This window comes from Myxocyprinus asiaticus, chromosome 33 (assembly GCF_019703515.2).
Source record: "Myxocyprinus asiaticus isolate MX2 ecotype Aquarium Trade chromosome 33, UBuf_Myxa_2, whole genome shotgun sequence".
NCBI classification, from domain to species: Eukaryota; Metazoa; Chordata; class Actinopteri; order Cypriniformes; family Catostomidae; genus Myxocyprinus; species Myxocyprinus asiaticus.
Window position 1 is genome coordinate 29,103,913 of NC_059376.1, and position 24,570 is coordinate 29,128,482.

At 42.4% G+C, this 24,570-nt stretch overlaps 1 protein-coding gene across 1 annotated transcript in view; it reads right to left on the minus strand.

The window, feature by feature from the left end:
* LOC127424663 (adherens junction-associated protein 1-like) overlaps nucleotides 1–24,570 on the minus strand; it is an 88,225-nt gene that overhangs the window by 35,307 nt on the left and 28,348 nt on the right. Inside the window, exon 2 of the mRNA XM_051670022.1 lies at nucleotides 2,200–2,909. Within this exon, the coding sequence (XP_051525982.1) occupies nucleotides 2,200–2,909 (710 nt within the window). The remainder of the gene's footprint in view (nucleotides 1–2,199; nucleotides 2,910–24,570) is intronic.

Below are 24,570 nucleotides of genomic sequence, written 5' to 3' on the forward strand. Positions count from 1 at the left end.
AAAGTACATAACTGATATAAAAAATAAGTAGAAACATAACTATTCCCATAAAATATAATTAAATGTTATGGGTCACACAGGGAATTCTGAAAACACCCAATTATTGCTTTTTACTGTAATTTTAACAATAATTTACCGTAAAAAGTACATGTACTCCCTTGTTAAACATGATATACATTTTTACTGTTAATTATATGGGAAAATCTGACTTTTTACATCTAAAAAATTACATTTTTACACAATTTTTCCATAAAAATGCATGTATTGTCTTTTTAAATATATTACAATTTTATACCGTGTATTTTAAGGTAATTACACATTTACCAATTAAGGGTTTTTTACTCTAGCATTTTTACAGTCTTTTACCGTTAAAATTACATACATTTTTTACAGTGCAGAACATATGCAGTTTACACTGTCATGTTAATGATATACAGTAGATTATGAAATGCAGATAATGATCATAAATATAACAGTACATTAGTCCATAAAGATGGCATATCTCCACTTCAACACCATCCAGCAGCCTGATGCTTCTCTCAACTAGCCCATTAGCCGATTAGACTGAGCAATCTGACAAACTTTCAATGCCAGCGTAACCAGTCCTGCTCGACCCGCATCCCACACAGCTATCACGAACCAGCTGGCTCCCATTACACTCACCCCCTAAACTTCACTCCCTTCCTGGTAACGGCACCACTATAACCGGTCCTGCTCGACCTGCTCCGAGCTGGATCCATACCAGCATCAGCTGGCATGGATGGTGTGCACACTAATGAGGAGGCTAAAGGCTACAGCCTCTAGCGTCAGTCGCTAATGTGCCTCTTGAGGCCAGGGGAATGAGGTTTACACATACCACACAGCTATTATGCACCAGCAGGCTCTTTTTGTTCCCTGTTTGCGTTTAAATGTTGAACAGAGCAACAGTTTTCGAAAACTGTATTAATTTAATAGCAATATTTTAACCAAAACAGTAGCTAGATGCATGCTCTTGGCTCCTCGACATTTCACCCACCTTCTTCTTCTCTGCAAGTTGTGTGCCAAGTACAGCTTTGGGAATGTATTCCACCCTCAGCATTTATAAGACAAGCCCACACAGTATGTTTGATGCACTGCACTGAGGTACGAGTGCCAAAAATCTCTGCACCATGTTCATGCATGACCTTAAACCAACTGACGTCCAAATTCCTAAAAAATATCTTTGCTTGCTTAAAACTGATGTGTAATTTTTTCAATGTTAAAATAATTTCTTCTATCCCAGCTTAATATGCAGAGGCAACTGTACGTAAACAATTCATAGGTTGATTTCCCCAAAAACTGCAAAGACTGTGGCTTTGTGGCACTTTCAAACATTCCTCTGTTTATTAAAATGGTCCGTCCAGCCCGACACAGCAACATGGGCTCAACCAAAGCTACTATCTCTACTATCTGTTGGGCCATCTGTTTGTTCGACCAATGGAAGACAGAGAGCAAATTCCAAAATCTGTTTGAAAATTTTTATTTTCTCAATTCCGTATGAGACACTAGTGTCAAAGAAATTACACACTTCAACTTTTACCTCCTCTGAAATGTAAATATATGATCAAGCTTAAACTGATTTAGGGCCTATTTACACTTAGCCACTTCATGTGTCTTGATTGATAAAATTGCTATCCGATTGGATGTGCACATTTCATTTACACTTTTACACATACTGTATATGTGTTTCTGCCAAATGAATATAAATCTGATCTAGTATTACTGCATATGTACAGTATACGCAAATATAATGAAGTTAAATTTCATGATGATGCGAATGCTGTGCAACAAAACATTGCTGCACTTTATGTGGCCCATAACAATCAGAGGAGGCTAAATTTGCTTTGATGATTGCTGTAAAAAAGGCAACAGCTGTTATATACCACATTTTATTTGAACATAGTTCCATTTGGGAGGAGTAATGTTTTACGTATGTGGCCTAAACAATCAGATGCACTCACACTTGGTCGAGTCAGGATCGGATTGCTGTTTGCCTCAAATACATCTTTGAGGGCATTGACACTTGTACTTTTCATGAACAGATAGCTATCTGATCAGTAAAATGCCTAAACTGACTATACCCCTATAGTTTCTAAACCAGTGAAGAACCATAAAACAGATTTGAATACAAAAGCTAAATCAAGACATGTATGACAGTAATCCTTCAGATTTCTCTCTTACCTGGTGTGTCCCCAAAAGGTTTTGGTGATTTGGCAGTCACTCTGGAGTTAGCGCTTGGCTGTGTGGTGCTGTGCCTCTTAGGATGCGTGGTTGAAATCACTGCATGCGTCCTTTGGGGGCTCCACGTGGTAGTGCTAGTTACACTAACTGTGGTAGTGGAGGGAGGTAATAAGGTGACTGTGGTGTTTGGAGTCACCCTTGCATCCTCCTCAATTCCCTCATCGGCCCCTGTGGGGCCCCAGTCAATAAATCCTGCAACTGTGGTGGTCCTCCCCTCCAGGGAGTCATAGGCATCCCCTTTCAGCTGCCTCCTTGAGCGAGATAAATGCAGATTTAAATCAGATTTACTCCCCTCTGGTAATGCAGTTGATTTCCCTTTATCAGAGGGGGTCAATTTGCACTCTGCACAAAGTTGTTGTTTCTGGAGAGACCTGCGGTTCCTTTGCCCCCATAATTTGGTGCCCCCCAGCTGTAATTGCAAAGGAGGGGGGAAAACATGATGCAAGGAGCCCCGAGTCCTCAAGTGCTGGCCATTGAGCATTTCCCGAATGGGCAGAGGGTGTGGTTGCCGGTAGGGCACTGTTCTGGGCAGTAGTTTGAGCATGAGCCCCTGGCCTACTGGTGCACACAGAGATAGATCCAATGTAATATGGACAAGGATGAAGAGGATACACATTCTACATCCCCCAGGTCTCCAAACAACCACGGAACTGGAGAGCAGAGAAAGAAAGAAAGGAAAAAAGAAAGAGAGAAATCAGCTAAATTGAAGCACCTTAATCAGAGTGATTGTTTTTATTCTCCACGATCACATCACAGCGAGAGGATACCAACTCAACAAGATTTACACAAGTTCTTTACCTTTGTAACGTCCTTATTTCCAACACCATTTTCCAGTCTAGTGATTTTCACTTTAGGCTTCGTTCTACTCTGTGGCTCATTAAATTCTCATAAATTGAACTCCAATATTAATTAGATGTGTGATTCCACCCTAACAGCTAGATGCTAAAAACGCTCTTCAATGTTGTTTTCAAAGACTTTGAACTCTCATGCCTCATCAAGGGATATCTGTAATCTTTACTGTCCTTTAACAAAATTGGTCATGGTCGAGGGCTAATTTTATGGGATTAATAACCCCAACCATGTGCTAAGGCGATGCATATTTAGTTAGCACACATATACACATGTTTTTCTTTTTCTATCTTGGTGGTGACTTTCCATTGACTTCTCTTGTTTTTATATTAAGCTAGTGATACTTCCTATCCTCTTCCTCTAAACCTAATCCTCATAAAAAACTTACTGGATTTTTTTTTAATTTTTTTTTTTTTTATTAAGTAATCATTTACTATGCTTATTAAGCTGTTTTCCTCAATGGTCCCCACAAAATAGGTGATTTCAGAGTTTACTATCTTTGTGTGGACATTTGGTTACCCACTTATGTTCACCTAGCTGTCCAAATAAAAACATGCCATAGACTTCTTGTATTTTTACATAAAGTTAACTAGAATGATTACAGACAAACTTTTATGCCTTAAAATAAAACTTTCTGAATTTTTAGAATATAGTAAAAATGTTTCATTTACAGTTGTGCTCAAAAGTTTGCATAACCTGGCAGAAATTGTGAAATTTTGGCATTGATTTTGAAAATATGACTGATCATGCATAAAAACTGTCTTTTATTTAAGGATAGTGATCATATGAAGCCATTTATTATCACATAGTTGTTTGGCTCCTTTTCAAATCATAATGATAACAGAAATCACCCAAATGGCCCTGATCAAAAGTTTACATACCCTTGTTTGGCCTTGTTACAGACACACAAGGTGACACACACACAGGTTTAAATGGCAATTAAAGGTTAATTTCCCACACCTGTGGCTTTTTAAATTGCAATTAGTGTCTGTGTCTAAATAATCAATGAGTTTGTTAGCTCTCACGTGGATGCACTGAGCAGGCTAGATACTGAGCCATGTGGAGCAGAAAAGAACTGTCAAAAGACCTGCATAAAAAGGTAATGGAACTTTATAAAGATGGAAAAGGATATAAAAAGATAACCAAAGCCTTGAAAATGCCAGTCAGTACTGTTCAACCACTTATTAAGAAGTGGAACATTCGGGGATCTCTTGATACCAAGCCAAAGTCAGGTAAACCAAGAAAGATTTCAGCCACAACTGCCAGAAGAATTGTTCGGGATACAAAGAAAAACCCACAGGTAACCTCAGGAGAAATACAGGCTGCTCTGGGAAAAGACGGTGTGGTTGTTTCAAGGAGCACAATACGACGATACCTGAACAAAAATGAGCTGCATGGTCGAGTTGCCAGAAAGAAGCCTTTACTGCACCAATGCCACAAAAAATCCCAGTTACAATATGCCTGACAACACCTTGACACGCCTCACAGCTTCTGGCACACTGTAATTTGGAGTGACGAGACCAAAATAAAGCTTTATGGTCACAAACATAAGTGCTATGTTTGGAGAGGGGTCAACAAGGCCTATAGTGAAAAGAATACCATCCCCACTGTGAAGCATGGTGGTGGCTCACTAATGTTTTGGGGGTGTGTGAGCTCTAAAGGCACGGGGAATCTTGTGAAAATTGATGGCAAGATGAATGCAGCATGTTATCAGAAAATACTGGCAGACAATTTGCATTCTTCTGCACGAAAGCTGCGCATGGGACGCTCTTGGAATTTCCAGCACGACAATGACCCTAAGCACAAGGCCAAGTTGACCCTCCAGTGGTTACAGCAGAAAAAGGTGAAGGTTCTGGAATGGCCATCACAGTCTCCTGACCTTAATATCATTGAGCCACTCTGGGGAGATCTCAAACGTGTGGTTCATGCAAGATGACCTAAGACTTTGCGTGACCTGGAGGCATTTTGCCAAGACGAATGGACAGCAATACCACCTGCAAGAATTTGGGGCCTCATGGACAATTATTACAAAAAACTGCATGCTGTCATTGATGCTGAAGGGGGCAATACACAGTATTAAGAACTAAGGGTATGCAGACTTTTGAACAGGGGTCATTTCATTTTTTTCTTTGTTGTCATGTTTTGTTTTATGATTGTGCCATTCTGTTATAACCTCCAGTTGAATATGAATCCCATAAGAAATAAATGTGTTTTGCCTGCTCACTCATGTTTTCTTTAAAAATGGTACATATATTTCCAATTCTCCAAGGGTATGCAAACTTTTGAGCACAACCGTATATTTGGGACAATGCCATGATGCTATTGTTTGCCCAGATCTATTAAGTTATTAAAAAATACATTACAAATGCAATTTACACAAAACAATTACTTGAATACACATCTTCTATGAAAATGTTTTCACTTACTGAGTTCAAAGTCATTTTGTAATACTATGTAATAATAATACTTAAAGTATTATTATTTTTTTAATATGGTGTACTCCTTAATGAAATTCTTGAAAAAGGAATGTTAGCATGCGTAGGCAAAATCATATTTTATTATTATGTCTTAAAAAATTTTCACAGTTTTTTTTTTTTTTTTTTTTAACTTTTGTCCACCAAATCAAAGTTATGTGGTGTAACCAACATATAGGTTGCCATTCTGTTGTCATGTGGCAAAGAACATAAAACATAGAAAACCCTTTAGACCATCAAAATTGTTTGTGAAGTTAAAAAAAAAATAATAATAATAATTAATAGATTTATTATTTTGTCAAATCATTTTAATATCAATATATTGACATTTTTATGAAAAGACACATTTTGTTCTAGTCATTTGGTTTAACCCTGAGAAAACTTATTGATATTCCTGACTTACCTTGATAAGTTTAAAAAAAAAAAAAAAAAAGTTTTTTATTTTTTATTATTGGTTAAGTTGTATACACACTCATGTTTTAAATGTTTTTTTTTGTTTGTTTGTTTGTTTTTACATTTTTACCATTTTGTATTTTTATGTAATTATTTTGATAGAAAACGCAATCAATGTTTATTTTTTTATTTATTTTTTTCTAAAAATGTGTAAAACCAAGATGGACTCAAAGATTGTATTTCTATGAACTTGACAAATGTGTTTTAAACTAAAATATGTTTTTTTTTAACACCTCAGATAAACAAAAATGTCTCTAGAACAATTGTCTTTCATTGTTTAGCAGCAGTATAGGAACAATAAGACAAAGGAAGTTATTACAATGAGAGGCGTTTTGGATGTTCCATTTACAGACCATGTCTCCTGTTTTTGATTTTTGAAGAATTTTGATATTTCATCTTTTATGTTATTTTCTTCTTCTACTTTTTCTTCTTCTTCTTCTTCTTCTTCTTCTTCTTATTATTATTATTATTATTATTATTATTATTTAACTAGCATCAGGGAAAAAGTTTGTTCCCTGTCTGTCACTCACTCGACGTTGTGTCGATGTAGTGACACTAGGGGTTCGATCTTGAGAGCCCCAATCACCTTTGCTTAAAACAGAAAAGGCCAATAACAATTGGCGAGTGGAATTTGCATGCCACTCTCCGCCCCCGACATATGGGTATAAAAGGAGATGGCATGCACCACTCATTCAGATTTTTTCTTTGGAGCCGAGTGCATGTGTTGTGTTCGTGCTATCACCTACGCTTACGTTGCTGGATTTACAGTGCATATCAGCGGTCACCCTCGCACGGTCAAGTGTTGTGCTTCCACTGGCCACTTCGGCAGCCGAGTCTACAGGTGCTAAAAGAGTATATATCTAAAAGAGTATATTTTCTACTAAAAGAGCTCACACAAACGATTGACATCTTTCTAAAGATGACCTTTCGCCTTTGTGCTGCTGGATGTGGCTGTTATCTCTCCCCTCCAAATAGCCATGAAATCTGTCTCGAGTGCTTGGTTATGTTCTCATTGCGAGAACATGCCCATGAGAACGTTGTGGGTCGCAGCTCACTGGCATGGCCGAGACTCTCTATCGGCTCCTCAGCATAAATCTGAATGAGTGGTGCACGCCATCTCCTTTTATACCCGTATGTCCGTGGCAGAGAGTTGCATGCAAATTCCACTCACCAATTCTCGTTGGCCTTTTCTATTTTAAGCAAAGGTGATTGGGGCTCTCAAGATCGAACCCCTAGTGTCACTACATCGACACAACGTCTCGTTCCCTCCATCAGGGAACAGGGGTTACACCAGTAACCCAGATGTTACCAGTCTACACATAAGTAACCCTATTGAGTTAATATTGTGTTTGCTGAACTGTCAGAAGGAATTAGTTATACACTATATCTGTGATTAAAAGAATAATATGAACATCAGTGAGAGAAAGAAAATTGTAAAAGCATCTGGTTTCTCTTCAGAACCTCGGACAGTACCACACTTCTGGCTGCCAATCAAAATAGCAAGGCATGGGTTGGAAATCATCACATTTCATGAGGAATTTTGACAACAATCATTCCAAAGAAGAATAAACTGTCTTTCATCTAAAGCACACTTCCATTTACCTATACTTAAGAGCACAATTACTCAGAGCTTGTTCAGCATGCTGCTTCCTCTGTTCATGAATCAGATGGATTCTTCAAGCACACTAGGAGAGGGCCCTTGCTCTCCATTTATCCCTCTCTTCTAGCCTCTCTTCACATCTCTCTCCCTTGTTATTAAAAATGGACTTGAGGGATCTGGTTTGACTGAACTGGGTCAGGACCTTGGGTTGGCCTTTCACCTGACAGATATTACCTCACTAATAAGGTCCTTTGGTCCCATTGGGTGGGGCTTGGGGGGGCCCAGACTCACACTTTCTCTGCTAATGTGTTCCATGAGAATGTAATTCCTGCCAAGAACATTTACTTAAGGGGATGTATCAAAGAAGATGTGCCATTAATGATAGCAGTCCCCTAGTTTTTGATGATATTAGGTGACTACACCATCATTTAAATTCACAGAAACTGTTGTGATATTAATGAGGGCTAAATTAACGGTTGCAGAAGAAAGGGTAGCAGAGTACATATTTCTTAACAACCCCTCTTTACTTATAATGCATTGTCTATGATTCAGGTCAGTTCAGCATAGTGCAGCACATTTAGATTTTGCGTTGTGATTTAACACATAAAATTCAAACTTAGATTTTCAAAGTAAACTATTTGAATTCACAGCCTAACAACAGTAAGACACACAGAATATTTGCCCTAATTCACAACCTGTTTTTCATGGATTTAAGTGACTGTGTAATACATTAAATTATGCCAGGTGTAAAAACAAACAAACAAATAAATAAAGAAAGAAAGAAGCAATGAATGTAATTAATTAAAACTACAAGACACAACAGGAATAAATTGTCTCCCTTTTGGATATTAATTACGGATAATGGTCACTATGTTTGCAAGCTTGCGTAAGATTTGTGCTTAGTTGCTTAGATTTAACAGCAGCACAAACAGAGACTCAGTGGGAATATAAATTAGTTCTGTATTCTCATTATAGTTTTCTCATCCATTATCATAATAATACGCTTTGCATTTTTAAATGAAAGTACTAAAATAACACATTTCTGGACACAAACAAGTTAAAAGAAGAGGTTAAAAATAAAATGGAAAATATGTTATCTGCTGAAAGACTGAAAGACAATGATCAGGCTCTACTGGTTTTAACACTTTAAAAATTTGTAACAGGCAACTGTTACCTTAAAGATGTGTCATGTTCATTCTGTTGATTCATGTTTTTCATGTCTTTTATTTTGAAAATATAGTTCCTGTTCAAGTCATGTGGTTCCCTTGTCATGTGATTTCATGTTTCCCTCCATGTTCATGTGTCTTGTTTTCATTGGTTTATTGTCTAGTTATCTTGTTATCAGTTCTGTCTTTTCATTGGTTAACTTGTTTGTCTTGTTACCCTTGTCCATGTATTTAAGCCTCATGTTTGCCATTGTCAGGTATTGTTTGTATGTAACTTTGGTTGAGAGTTCAAGTCTATGTCAAGCCAAGTTTATGTGGCATGAAATTTCACCTTAGACTCAGTAAACAGCAGTGAAAAAGATGTCCGCAGGCTGTGGTCAGATCGTTTGTTTAGCCAGTCAGAAGACTTTCTGCCTGTCAACCATTTTGTGCCTTCACAGGGTAGCACATAAACCCTTGTATAAGGGCCAGTATGGTGTCCAGCTCCCGTGAAATGTTCTACTTGATCTAACCCTTATAAATGACTTAAGTTAGTGAAACCCAATGTAGTCAGGTTGATTCAGTCATACTACATATTTTCACTTAAATTTAAAAGTTAATTTTAGATGGTACAACATGAAGCACATTACCCTGATACAATTTTTTTTTTTTACAGTGTATCCCATCTTTCTTGCTCATAGGTTTCATCTAAAGTTCTTTGGCCCATCTCCTCATATTGTCTATTGGTTTCATTTACCCATACCAGAGCACAGAACCAGAGAAACTTTTATACCCAGGGCTCAGGACTTAAAGGTTACAAATGCTTTGTGTTTGATGCAACAAATTATTTGGAATGATGTAACATAGAGGGTTTATTATCCATTATACAATGAAGAGGGCACAGTGTCTTGACTACTCTTACTTTCCATCTCTTATTTTTCTGTCTCCTTTCTCCCTCCCTCATTCCTCCAAGCCTACTCATGCTCTTTAATGTTTTTTATTCTCTCCCACATTTCTTTCTCCTCCTTTATATTAAAGGTGATGTGTGCAATCCCAGTTTAATATGCAAAGACAACTGTAATTAAGCCATCTGTAGGTTGATACCCTTGAAAAGTGTAAACACTATGGCACTATCGAAACATTATTTGTTTGAACATACTGACCAGCCCAACATAGCGACATTAACTCAACCAATACCGTGAGTTTGGGTGGTACAATCTGTTCCCTATCTGTCACTCACTCGACGTTGTTGTCGATGTAGTGACACTAGGGGTCACTCTTGGGAGCCCGAGACACCTCTGGTCTTTGATAAAAGGCCAATGAAAATTGGCGAGTGGTATTTGCATGCCACTCCCCCGGACATATGGGTATAAAAGGAGCTGGTATGCAACCACTCATTCAGATTTTCTCTTCGGAGCCGAACGGTCATGCTCATTGAGCTGAATACTACTGTTCATTCACCTCTGCTGGATCTGACGCCGCATTTCAGCGGCTTCTCCCCCCTCTGCACTGGTGTCCTGCAGAGAACGCCCCTGGGCGATTCGGCAGAAAAACTAGAGAGTATATTTTCTGAAAGAGCATTTTTCCCCTCTAAAAGAGTATATATTTCTCTAAAAGAGCGCACACATGGAACGTCTTTTTAAAGACGCGTCTTTTTAAAGATGCTTTTCCGATTGTGTGTTATTCCTGGTTGTGCTCGTTATCTCTCGCCTTCTAACGGTCACGATCACTGTCTTTCGAGTCTGGGCACTGCTCACACGGAGACAGCGTTCGTGCATGGTCATGTTCTCATTGCGAGAATATGTCCATGTCAACGTTGCGGTCGTGGCTCGCCTTCGTAAGAAAGCGAGCCACCCCAGAGGCTCCCGCCTCGGTCCTTTTACCAATGGGTATGAGGCCAGCGCGGCTAGCACTGGGGGCGATTTGGGGACCCCAATGGGACCGCCTCCGCCGGGTATCCCCCCGCGGACCTCCCATTCCCCAGCACACTTGTCTGCCCCGATCGGGCTTCCGGGTGAGTCCGCCGGCTCGTCTCACGGCGAGTTCGACCTCTTATTCGGAGCCCGCGAAAGTGATGAGCTCTCGAGCGCAGCATCGGAGAGCGGGCTCGTCCATTCGGAAGCCTCAGCTGGGATCCTCCATTCGGGGTCGACTGCCCAGTCACAGGCTGACGCGGAGATGACGACATGCTTTCCCGGGCAGCCGCGAGCGTCGGTTAGAGTGGATTTCACCACTCTTCCCTGAACCCTCGCGGCTCTGTGATTGGTTCCTGGGCTCACAGCGCCGCTCAAAGCCACGCCCCGCCCCCGTTCCTTTCTTCCCGGAAGTGCATGAAGAGCTGACAATGTCGCGGGAGGCACTTTTTACTGCCCAGTCCCGATCTTTTCAGCTTCCCCGCCCTCACTACCCTCGATGGTGGGGTGGCCAAGGGCTATTTGGCAATCCCCCGGTGGATAAAGGCGCTCCTATGCCCGCAAAGCGCCGCCACCTGGCGCCGGTGCCCAAAGCCCCCGTCCAAGGCCTGTAGGTTTACATCGTCTCTGACGGCCAAGGCCTACGGTGCCGCTGGACAAGCCACTTCCGCCCTGTACGCCATGGCTCTCCTGCAAGTCCGCCAAGGCGCTAAAGGAAATGCACGAGGGTAGTTCCGCCCCGGGATTGATGCAGGAACTGTGCTCGGTGACCGTCCTCGCTCTCCGAGCGACGGAGGTCACGGCGCGGTCTCCTGGGTGGACGATGGCCACACTAGTGGTCCAGGAGCGCCACCTTTGGCTCAACCTGGTCGAGATGGGTGAGGCCGACAAGACACGATTCCTTGCTGCCCCCATTTCCCAGGCAGGCCTATTCGGCGACACCGTCGAGGACATTGCCTAGCAGTTCTCGATGGTAGAGCAGTAGATGGATGCTAGCCGGCATCCCGTGAAAGGCTTCAAAGCGCCCTTGAGACGGGTGACCCAGGGACAACGAAACCCGCTGCTCTGGAGCTGGTAAGCAGATCTTCATCTTTTTGTTACCTTCTCCATTTAATTGCACTGCATGCCCAAGTGGCTGCAGTACTCAAGAGCTCAGCAAGAGCGGTTTCCTTGTTCCCTGGGTCACGTATCCGGTGTGTACGGCCGACATCACGACCACCATCCACCACTCCATTTGGCAGATTTGGTGCTCCAGCGGCGGTCTCCCACCCCTGAGCGCCCAGCTGTGGCACAAATCCACCCCCGATGTGACAGTCTCCACGGGTCACGAGGACAGGCCTCTTCCTCCCCTGTCCCAGGCTGTTCTGGGGGTGGTCACAAGGAGCCAGGTAAGTGCTTCGATGTCCTTAGACTTAGCACGGCCACGATGTGGTGTGGCACCTCGAGCTCCGCCCCACCTGCCGGTACATCTGATGACGTTGTCCCTTTGGTCCCCCTTGCGCGGAACTTGGACGCATGGCTTGCGCTTTCAATCCGTCACAAGGGCTGATCCGGACCGTCCGACTCAGCTGCGCGATTCACTTCGCCGGGCATCCACCCAGGTTCAGTGGTGTCCACTTCACCTTGGTGAAAGACGAAAACGCTGCTACCTTGCACGGAGATCCCTACCCTCCTACGGAAGGGCGTGATAGAACCTGTCCCTCCAGCCGAGATGAAGAAGGGTTTTTTCAGCCACTACTTCATCGTACCAAAAAAAGGCGGTGGGTTGAGGCCAATCTTGGACCTGTGAGTTCTGAACTAGGCTTTACACAGACTCCCGTTCAAGATGCTGACGCAAAAACGCATTCTGGCGAGCGTCCGGCATCAAGATTGGTTCGCAGCGATAGACCTGAAGGATGCGTACTTCCATGCCTCGATCCTTCCTCGACACAGACCCTTCCTGCGGTTCGCGTTCGAGGGTCAGGCGTATCAGTACAAAGTCCTCCCTTTCGGCCTGTCCCTGTCTCCTCACGTCTTTACGAAGGTCGCCGAGGCTGCCCTTGCCCCATTAAGGGAGGTGGGCATTCGCATTCTCAACTATCTCGACAACTGGCTAATCCTAGCTCACTCTCGAGACGTGTTGTGCGCACACAGGGACCTGGTGCTCTCACACCTCAGCCGACTAGGGCTTCGGGTCAACTGGGAAAAGAGCAAGCTCCTCCCGGTTCAGAGCATCTCTTTTCTCGGTTTGGAGTTGGACTAGTCTCCTTGACGGCGCGCCTTACGAACGAGCGCACCCAGTCGGTGCTGGCCTGTTTGAAGGCGTTCAAACAGGGAACAGCGGTTCCACTGAAACTTCTTCAGAGGTTCCTGGGGCATATGGCATCCTCGGCGGTGGCCACCCCGCTCGGGTTGATGCATATGAGGCCGCTTCAGCACTGGCTCCAGACTTGAGTCCCGAGACAGCCATGGCACCACAGGACACACCGCGTGGCCATCACGTTGGTCTGTCACTGCCTTTTAAGCCCTTGGACCGACCTCTCGTTCCTACGGGCAGGTGTTCCTCTAGAACTGGTCCCCAGGTGCGTCGTGGTCACAACAGATGCCTCCAAAACGGGCTGGGGTGCCGTTTTCAACGGGCACGCAGCCGCTGGCCTCTGGACGGGTCCGTGACTGCATTGGCACATCAACTGCCTCGAGTTGTTGGCAATTCTGCTCGCCCTGCGGAGGTTTCGGCCGTTGATCCAGGGCAAGCACATGTTGGTTCAGACAGACAACACGACAACGGTAGCATATGTCAACCGCCAAGGTGGTTTGCGCTCTCGTTGTATGTCACCTCAAGTTGCTGCAAGCCACTCACATCCCAGGCAACCTCAACACTACGGCGGACGCGCCGTCACAACAGGTTACCCTCAGGGGAGAGTGGAGACTCCACCCTCAGGTGGTCCAGCTGATTTGGAGTCGATTTGACAAGCACAGGTGCACCTGTTCGCCTCCCAAGAATTCTCCCCACTGCCCGCTCTGGTACGCCCTGACCGAGGCCTCCCTCGGCATAGATGCGCTGGCACACAGCTAGCCCCCTGGCATTCGCAAATATCGTTTCCCCCAGTGAGCCTGCTTGCACAGGCCCTGTGCATGGTCAGGGAGGACGAGGAGCAGGTCATCCTGGTAGCACCCTACTGGCCCGCCCAGACGTGGTGCTCAGACCTCACGCTCCTCGCGACAGCTCCCCCCTGGCGAATTCCCCTGAGGAAGGACCTTCTCTCTCAGGGAAGGGGCACCATCCGGCACCTGCGCCCAGACCTCTGGAATCTCCACGTCTGGCCCCTGGACGGGACACGGAAGACCTAAGCTGTCTCCCACCTGCAGTGGTAGACACGATCACTCAGGTTAGGGCTCCCTCTACGAGGCGCCTGTATGCCTTTAAGTGGCGTCTGTTCGCTAAGAGGTGTTCTTCCTGTCGGGAAGACCCCAGAGATGCGCAGTCAGATCAGTGCTTTCCTTCCTGCAAGAGAGGTTGGAAGGGAGGCTGTCCCCTTCCACCTTGAAGGTGTATGTTGCTGCCATAGCAGCACACCACGACGCAGTCGACAGTAAGTCCTTAAGGAAGCACGACCTGATCATCAGGTTCCTAAGAGGCGCCAGGAGGCTGAATCCCTCCAGGCCACACCTCATTCCCTCATCGGACCTCTGTAGTTCTTCAGGGTCTACAGAGAGCCCCCTTTGAGCCTTTGCAGTCAGCCGAGCTTACTCTCCTTGAAGACTGCCCTCCTAACTGTGCTCACTTCCATCAAGAGGGTAGGTGACCTGCAAGCGTTCTCTGTCAGCGAAACGTGCCTGGAGTTCGGTCCCTGACCGGGCTATGTGCCCAAGGTTCCCACCACCCCTTTAGGGACTAGGTGGTGAACCTGCAAGTGCTGCCCCAGGAGGAGGCAGACCCAGCCCTGTCATTGCTGTGTCTGGTGCGCGCTTTACGCATCTATTTGGATTGCACGCAGAGCTTTAGAATCTCTGAGCAGCTCTTTGTCTGCTTTTGGTGCACAGAGGAAAGGAAGCGCTGTCTCCAAGCAGAGGATCGCCCACTGGCTCGTTGACACCATAACTATGGCATATCTTGCCCAAAACATGCCGCCCCCGGTAGGGCTATGAGCCCATTCTACACATGGTTTAGCAGCTTCTTGGGCCTTGGCCAGAGGTGCCTCTCTAACAGACATTTGCAGAGCAGTGGGCTGGGCAACACCCAACACCTTTGCAAGGTTCTACAACCTCTGGGTGGAACTGGTTTCATCCCAGGTAGTGGCACGCAACACAAGCGGATAAGCCCGGGATAGACAGCCGGGTGTATCGCTTGCACGTACCGCCTTCCACCTCCTTTTGAGCTGAAGACATGCACCATTAATTCCCAGTAGTGTTCACAAAATTTGTTCCCTGGTTGACTTCCTCCGAGCCCTGTGGCAGTCGAGTTTTCGGAGAGACTCGCTGCCGGCCCAGTACACGCGCTAACTAAGAGCCCGGTTCTGGGGTAGGTGCTCCGCATGTGGCGGTTCCCTGTAAGGCTAACCCCATGCAATCTATATCTTCCGCTAATTCATTTCCCTTCTGGCAAACTGCGTCTTCCTTGGGCAGAGCTCCTCTGCCCCAGTCTCCATGTTTGTAGTAACTCCTCCCCCATTGGGCAGGATCTACCTTGAAGGCTCTCCACATGGTTGGAAAGACCATGTGACGTATTCTTCCACTTAAATATCCCCCCCTCTCTTGGGGCGAGGTGTGGTCTCCGCGGTGTCCTCCCCTTGGGAGGGACACCCCCCGACTAGACCTGGCAGCACAGTCGGATAATCCCCCTTCTTTTTTAGGGAATGGAAAAAGAGAAGGGGAAAAGAGGCCACAACTGGGTTAAGCCTGTCTCTATCTTTGGGTAGTCGACTTGTCCCCAAAAAGGGCCGTTCGACACTCATAACTGTGTTGGGGGAGGTTACGTGTCGACCTGGTGTGCTGGCTATGAGGCACACAGCAAGTCTGCCCACCACACACTGCCAGTTCACGTAACACAGTTCAGCCTTGTGGCGTTTTGTATAGGGACCCTTACTGTCACTACATCGACACCAATGTGGAGTGAGTGACAGATAGGGAACGTCATAGTTACTGGTGTAACCTCCGTTCCCTGATGGAGGGAACGAGATGTTGGTCCCTCCTGCCACAACGCTGAACTACCCGCTGAAATGGCCGGACCTTATATCGGCTCCTCAGCGAAAACCTGAATGAGTGGTTGCATACCAGCTCCTTTTATACCCGTATGTCCGGGGGAGTGGCGTGCAAATACCACTCGCCAATTTTCATTGGCCTTTTATCAAAGACCAGAGGTGTCTCGGGCTCCCAAGGGTGACCCCTAGTGTCACTACATCGACACCAACGTCTCGTTCCCTCCATAAGGGAACGGAGGTTACACCAGTAACCATGACGTTTTCCAATCTGTTTTACTCTTGAAAATTTACATTTTTGCAAGTATGTTTGATGATGTAAAGGGGCTGTTCAAACCGAATATGTCTTTGCGTCCATCTGTTTTGTTTGTCAATTGTTTTCCTTTGTAAACATGTGTTAGACAGATGCCTTTGACCACTGCCCCATATCTGTGTTTTTTTCAGCATCTCATGCAGACGCACAGTGTTTTTAAGATAGCGTGTCAAATTAAGAATTTTAAAAACACATCTCTAACATTGTGTAAAAATGTTTGTGATAGGTTATGCAGGAGTGTAGATGGGTGGGGTTCGGTCACGGTAGATTTTTCAGGCTGCATTGACAGGGTTCTGTGTGTACATTGGCATATAATTGGGGATGGGGATGGGGGTGAAGGGGGTGAATTTACCCCCTCCCCATAATCATGCACCTGTTCTTGTTTATATATATTTGTATCAATGCTGAAAATAATTTAGTATGAGATACCTTGCAATTGAGAGACTGTGAGTCTGTCATAATCAGACAAAAAACAAAAAGTCCCCCCTCCGTTGTACAAGTTGGTATCTATTGTGCAATCCCCTATAGCGTAGGTGAATGAATGAATAAACGTTACATTTATATAGTGCTTTTCTGATACTACACTCAAAGCGCTTCACACAGTGAACAGGGCACTCTCCTCAACCACCACCAGTGTGCAGCATCCACCTGGATGATGCGACAGCAGCCATAGTGCGCCAGAACGCTCACTACACACCAGCTACCGCTGAAGAGGAGAGAGTGGAGTGATAGGTTTCTTTTCTTAGTGCTGGCCAGGATGGGCCAATAACAGTCTTTCATTAATACTGAATGAGGATTTTTAAAAATGCTTTTTTTGATAATGCTGAGAAAGATTTCCATTTATGAATCCTTGCAATTATCCGTTTTTATTCAAAAGTACTACCCAGTGTAAAAATGTCTCCAATGAGTTACTGTCATGTTTAAATGTGTTTGTTCAGGTTTTTCATGTCTTTTATTTTGAAAGTTTAGTTCCTGTTTCATGTCATATGGTTCCTTAGTCATGTGATTGTTGGGCCTCATGTATTCAGATAGAAGACAAAGGCAGGCCTAACAGTCATAAAAACATTCCTCAAGCCCCCTCCTTCTAAGTCGTAAATTTTACTGATAAAAATCGCACCAAAATCAAACAAAGGGAGTCCAAAACAGACTACAAATCCATGAAGCCTTGCTCACTAAAGGATCAAGCGCTCAACTCCTATTGGATGAGGCACACAACAGAACGTCCCTCAAACATGACATCATCAGGACTTCAAATAATTCTGAAATGCTTCCAAAGTTGCTTCCAGCGACTTAGTTCACCGAATACTTTTCACCGAATGCTTTTTGCTGCTCTCCGGTGCAGCCTCGTGGCATAAGGAAGTAATGTCCGACTTGAAACTGTAGCCATACAATCTCCATCTCGCTGGGCAAGCTGAGATTACTCTGTGTTCAACCGAACACTCTAACGGATCCGAAGGAGACCGCCGAGCAATTCGCATCTTCATCCGTTGGCCTACAGAAGTGAAGAGATTAAAGATTTCTCTTTCATCTTCAATCAAGTCGACATTTCTGAGTTCTCCGCCAGCCCGCCGAGAATCAACAGCCGTACCGCCCGCCGACAGCACGAGGAAACGGCCTCTCGTCATCACACGAGCCTCAAGGAACCGGGTCAGAGTTAAAGGACGGAGGAAAACACATTCTACCTGTGTCCTCATGCGATTCAAGTAATAGGTTACGTCTGGGCAGAGATAGAATATTATAGCGTGTTATTCTTGTGTTTCAAGGTTTTTGCTTGTACAGTTTACGGACCGCCATGTCCGCTCATTATTAATACTCAGGGTATTAATTATCACGAATTTGTTTGCTGTATTGTGGTCCAACCAAATTGGATTGTTGTGCATTTTCGCCATCGCGGGTGAGACAGCAACTGAGTTCATCCATTAGAGTCAAATAACACAGGACTTTTACGAGCCCCGCTCGTAAAACCGCGTCTCTGAGTGATGAACACGGCTGCTTTATCTCCAGCTATCGCGAAATCAGCTTTCGGGCTGTCACTGACACACACACACACACACACACACACACACACACACACTGTCACACACACACCTTATGTGTTATAGGATTATTTTTATTTCCATATCTAATCATGTCACTGTTTAGTTTGTAGTTGTAAGTCGGAAGTTTATTGACTGCATTGTATTAATTATTAATTGATATTACTGCATAAATAAACTTTTGTTTATATTACAAAGAGAAGTGTTTTGGTTTGTTTTGCATACGCCTGTGTCGTGCTGACGGGATGTCAGTGCTTGGATTCAAACCTTCATTCATTGTTTTTTTTCCCGAAAATCGATATTCTTCGGATGTCGATTTTCCTAAGAAAACAATCTAATATTGAGACTGTTTTAATATTTGGTTATTAGTCCCTGATTCCAGGGTGATGCCCCGTCAATGTTAATCCTTATTAATATTCCATTGATTTTTGATAATTGACAATTATCTTTGATTGAATTTGAATGATCAATAAGCTAGTGTTAATTTTAATGTTTCATCGATGTTAACAATTGATAAGTGTTGATTTTAAAGGATTAAAAAAAGCTAACATTGATTCTCATCAATGTTCTATTGATTTTTATAATTAATAATTATCTTTGATAATTATTAATTATTGCTAATAACCAAACTTGCTCCTAAACGTAGCACACTACATTTACTGGAGCCCCATATGAGGTTTTAATGAGTTAGATCCAATTAATTAATTTAAATATTGATTAATAACTACAGAAATAATTATTAATTATTTCTGATAGTAACACTGATCTAAACAACCAGTAAAGCCCTACATGATTATCCTGTTCCCGCCATGTTTCATGTGTTTTGTTCTTATTGGTTCCTTTGTTTATTAGTCTTATCTTGTTATTGGTTCATGTTTCATTGTCTTGTTAACTTGTTACCCATGTCAGAGAATTTATAGCCCTCATGTTTGCCTTTGTCTTTGTTGAGTATTGTTTGTGTAATGTCGTGTTATTGTTCTAGTCAAGTCAAGTCAATGTTTATGTTTTGTTTTTTAGTCAAGTTTATGTTTTGTTCATGTTTGGATTTATGGTTTTTGGATTCCACTTATGTAAATAAACTGCACTTGGGTTCTTCGCATCATCATCATCTTGTCTTCAACCTGTTCAGCCTACCCCAACATTACAGATATAAAACGTTCTGAGATTCAAATGCAAAACAGCGCATTGATGGTGCTGACATGCAGTGCTGAGTAGTAATTGATTACATGTAATCTGGATTATGTAATCAGATTACAAAAAATTAGTACTTGTATTGGACTACATTACATTTCATAATATATGTAATCATATTACAGTTACTTTATAATGGATTACATGATTACAATCTTGATTACATTACCATTTAGCCACAGGCAATAACTTGTGCGACATTTAATGATCATGCTTCCAAATTTTAAAAGAGCGGCCTGAGCCAGAGCTTGAAATACGTACATAGGTCTAGCCAGGTAGCACTATACATTGAAGTGCTTTCCAATCGTCACATAACCAAGTACCAAAATAACTTGACTTTCAAAGAGAGATGGGGAAAATAACTGAGCAATGCAATCTTTGCATTACAAAATGTCATAAATCAAATCAATCAAATCCCTTTAGTGTCACTCAACCATGAAAAAGATTCCACATCCAATCTTAAATGCTTGGAGGTTCTGTATTTTTCTATTGTATCCATTCAGTATATTCTTTATGTGGCTACACACACACTGATTAAAGAAGGAATTAAACACAATATTAATCTGAATTACAAAGAACAAAGCTATATCAATGAGTCCACAACTGTAGCTCCTTGGCAGAATTCATATGAAGTCATATAAAGTGGCAGGAAATCATTGATTTATGGCAAACAAGCATTAGCAAATGTATTTTCTTGTATGTACTTGTACTTACGGCTCACTAATAGTTTTAAATACATTTATGAATCAGCTAATTTAACAAGCATTTCACCTCAGCTCTGCTTATTTAACAACATTAAATCATTCTTACATACATTTGTTCTTATCTAATTTGATTCTTAGCTTTTTTTTTCAGTGCTGTTAACTCCTGATTGACAAAAGAACTTTGATTTGACACCAGCTTTGCTTTTTCCCAATAAATTGTCCTGTCTTGGCTTTGACATGAGCACTGCCTTGTTGGTAATAAGAGCAGCTAAGTTTTCAAAGATGTTAAATTCCTTCAAAATGACTGACAAATTGCATGTTTCTCACGGCATGGTCCACAGTAGAGATGTGTTTTCTGCATTTTAAACCAAATTGCATAATTAAAATCCATCAGTCAAGTCTTTTAAGTAAACATAACTTAAAGGAATAGTTCACCCAAAAATTACTATTCTCTCATCATTTACTGACTCATCCCAGATGTGTATGCTGAACTCAAATAAAGATTTTTAGAAGAATTTCTCAGCTCTTTTGGTCCATACAATGCAAGTGAATGGGTGGCAAAAATCTGAAGCTCCAAAAATCACATAAGTCAGCATAATGTCGCGTATAACTTCCACTAGCAGCCAGTAGGGGTTGTTAGAGGGCTGGACTTCTATTTTAAAATTTGATTTCCTTGTTATTTACATTTATATTTATTCATTTGGCAGACACTTTTATCCAAAGCAGATTACAGATTAAAATGCAACAAGATTTTTTATTTTTTTTATTTTTTTGGCTAAGTGCTCATGGAAAAGATGTGATTTTAGCCATTTTTTGAAGACAGAAAGTGAGTCAGCTTCATGGATGGAGTTGGGAAGGTCATTCCACCAACGTGGTATGATGAAACCGAAAGTTCGGGAAAGTGTTATGGAGCCTCTTTGTGTTGGTACAATAACTTAACCGACCGCAGGCTTCTGGTGGGAACGTAGCCCTGCAGAAATTATTTTAGGTATGCTGGAGCAGACCCAGTGACTGATCTGTATATCAGCATCAGAGCCTTGAATTTGTTATTGCCTTGTCTAAGTTAATTTTCCCTTCCTAATTGTTTACAGGTGTTTCTAGTTTGTGTCATTTAATTATGTGTATATGTAGCCCTTGTATTCTCCCTGTCTTTTGTCTTGCATTGTTAATTGTATTGAGTTGAGTTTGGTGAGTTTTTCTGTTGTTTCTTTTGTGGTTTCTCTTGCTCTGGATTATTTTCAATAAAGAAGTCTCTGCAACTGGGTTCTAAATACCTTCACTCGCTGGACTATCTCCGTGACACATAAAAGTAACCCAAACGACTCCAGTGTTTAAATCTTAAGTCTTCAGGAGCTATATAATAGGTGTGGGTGAGAAACAGCTCACTTTCACTTTTTTCTTCTTGTGTTTTTGGTGATTAAAATTCTTCATGCATACCACCCCCTACTGGGCAGGGAGAAGAATTTCTAGCAAAAAAAGGACTTAAATATTGATCTATTTCTCACCCACACCTATCATATAATTTCTGAAGATATGGATTAAAACACTGAAGTCGTATGGAATACTTTTATGATGCCTTTATGTGCTTTTTAGAGCGTAACAATTTTGGCACCCATTCACTTGCATTGTATGGACCTACAGAGCTGGAAAAGTCTTCTAAAAATCATAATTTGTGTTCTGTAGAAGAAAGTCATATGCATCTGTAATGGCATGAGGGTGAGTAAATGATAAGAGAATTTTCATTTTTGGGTGAACTATCCCTTTAAATAGTATACCGTTCATATCTACATCATATATAGAGATATTTTCTTTTTATTCATCAAAGTTGGATGAAAATAACAATTATCAGAAAATAAAAAAAATCAAGAATGTTCTCATTGTCTTCTAGCTTGGGTAACACAGTTGTAGTTCCCTATCTGTCACTCACTCGACGTTGGTGTCGACGTTGGTGTCGACGCGTCTTTTTAAAGATGTTTTTCTGATTATGTGTTATTCCTGGTTGTCACACTTGTCTGCCCCGATCGGGCTTCCGGGTGAGTCCGCAGGCTCGTCTCACGGAGAGTTCGACCTCTTATTGGGAGCCCGCGAAAGTGATGAGCTCTCGAGCGCAGCATCGGAGAGCGGGCTCGTCCAGTCGGAAGCCTCAGCTGGGCTCCTCCCTTCGGGGTTGATCACCCAGTCACAGGCTGACGCGGAGATGACGACATGCTTTTTTAAAATATTATTGTGCTCACCATACAAATAGATGCATAATAAGACTGGGTTCAGGGAGCTGCTGCGGATGACACATCAAACCACCTTTAACACTGCAGGACTATTTAACCTGCTAAATATCTCTCGAGCATCTGCGATGCATCAGCGCATCTCTTAGATTGCGTCTTTGAAAATTCACACGTAGCGATTGTTGCTCACGTGAGCGAGCACCGATTTGCCTCTGATTTCGTGCTTTTGTCTGCAATCTCCATTAACTGTCAGCAAGTGGAAAATCAGGTCTAAAATCGTGTAGTGTAAACTCGCCATGTTTCTGTTTGATTTGATCTTTACTAATGTTAAATGAAAGGACAGTTAATTGGTATTTTAAATTACTGATTAGATTTTCATCAAAATATATGAGTAATCCAAAAGTAATCCAAAATAGTCAGATTAGATTACCTAAAAAATGTAATCTAAAAGATTACATTACTGACTACAAATTAAATTGTGTAATTTGTAATCAGTACTGGATTCCGTTTCAAAAGTAATCTTCCCAGCACTGCACATGTGGTACCTGTTACTTTTCTAAGTGCTGACAAGGATGGCCCAATCACAGTCGATCATTGTTATTGGATGGGGATTTGTATAATAGTTTTATAAATACTGCTGTATTTATAAATACCAGTGGCGGGCCATGCATTAAAAGTCTAGGCCTTCAGTGTGATTCATGCCATTAAGAAAACACAGTTTCACAATGAATAAAACACCCTATGCCTTTGGGCATCATACATTATGTCGCAGCTAACTAGTAATACCAACTGACATTTTAAAAACACGTCCACGCATGAAAGCCAGAACTTGAAACGACACTTTTTGCTCAAGCAATCCTAATTTTAACTGCAGCATGACTGTTTTGTGAAATGAATGTCTCCCGAACAGACATTCAAAAACCATTATTTTTCATATGAATCTACCAAGGAGGTCTATAATACATGGAAAAATCTATCTAATAATATTTGTGATTTAAATGTTGCTTGCAATAAATTTCGTTTCGTCAGGGTACACAGTTACGCTGCGTTCCATGCAAGTTGGATGTATTATATATATTCCTATTTGATATCTCCGACAATAAATGCATTCCATTCGGAACTGCAACGCTCCCGTTTGCTTAGCAGGTGTTTGACTCTCATTAGAGATGTCTCCTAGCAACCCAACTGATAAACAATGCTGCAGCGCTAGCATTTGTGCTTCAGGTGTACGATTATCAAAAGAGATTATAATGTTTTATACACCTGTTTCTGCAAGCGTTTGTTAAACAAGCATGTAATGCATGTAACATTAAACATGTAATGTGGAAACGAACTAATTTATCAATATTACTTAATAAAGTGAATGTTTATCACTTACTTTGTATATCTCCCTGAGTGTCGACATGCTTATGTGACATCATGCCCCTGTATCTCGGCGAAATCGGAGTTGAGAATTTCTGCATGAGCCTACAAGTTGTAATTCTGACTTCAAGATGCATTCCATTGCCCTTTTCCTAGTAGGAAGTTCTATAGTATCCGGAAGAAAATCCGACTTTTCGAGTTGAATGGAACGCAGCACTACTTTTCAAAACTTGATCCGACACTGAATGCTCCAGCAGCCTAATTTACACTTCGAAAACTCCTGATGTTGCTATAACAATGCAAAAAGCACTTACCAATTTGCTTGAAGTGAACATCAGTCCTCCTTTCATGATTAATAAATTAAGCAATCACACAGTCATGCAGAACATCTCAGGTTTGTAAATCCATAAGGATCTCTTTCTCAATGGCGATAGCGGCAGTAATGACAGTCGACTCGTCAGCAAGATCTCGTGCTCTTCGCTTTCAAATTACATCACTTAAAGCGTGAATGCATCACTCAAGGCCAGCTAGAAGGCCTTGACTGGACTATCCTAAAGATCACACCCACCAAGAACAAATAAATCAATCTGATTGGCTGATGAATCGGACAGTCTGACTTTAGATGCACATTAATTTGCACTGTTGAGGGATTCTGTGGAAATTCTGAAGGCCTGAGGGGGTGGAGCTCAAACTCACGTGCTAATTTGGGCATGCGATTTGTGAAACAGTTGTCACACTTCGCTTGTAAGCATCAAGGAATAAATTCTGACTGGATAAACTTTTTGTTTTTCTCTGTTTGTTTGTAGATGAATTAAGAGTGGAAGGCGATTAAAAATACATAGGCAAAAAGGTGATTGAGAATGAAAGGATGA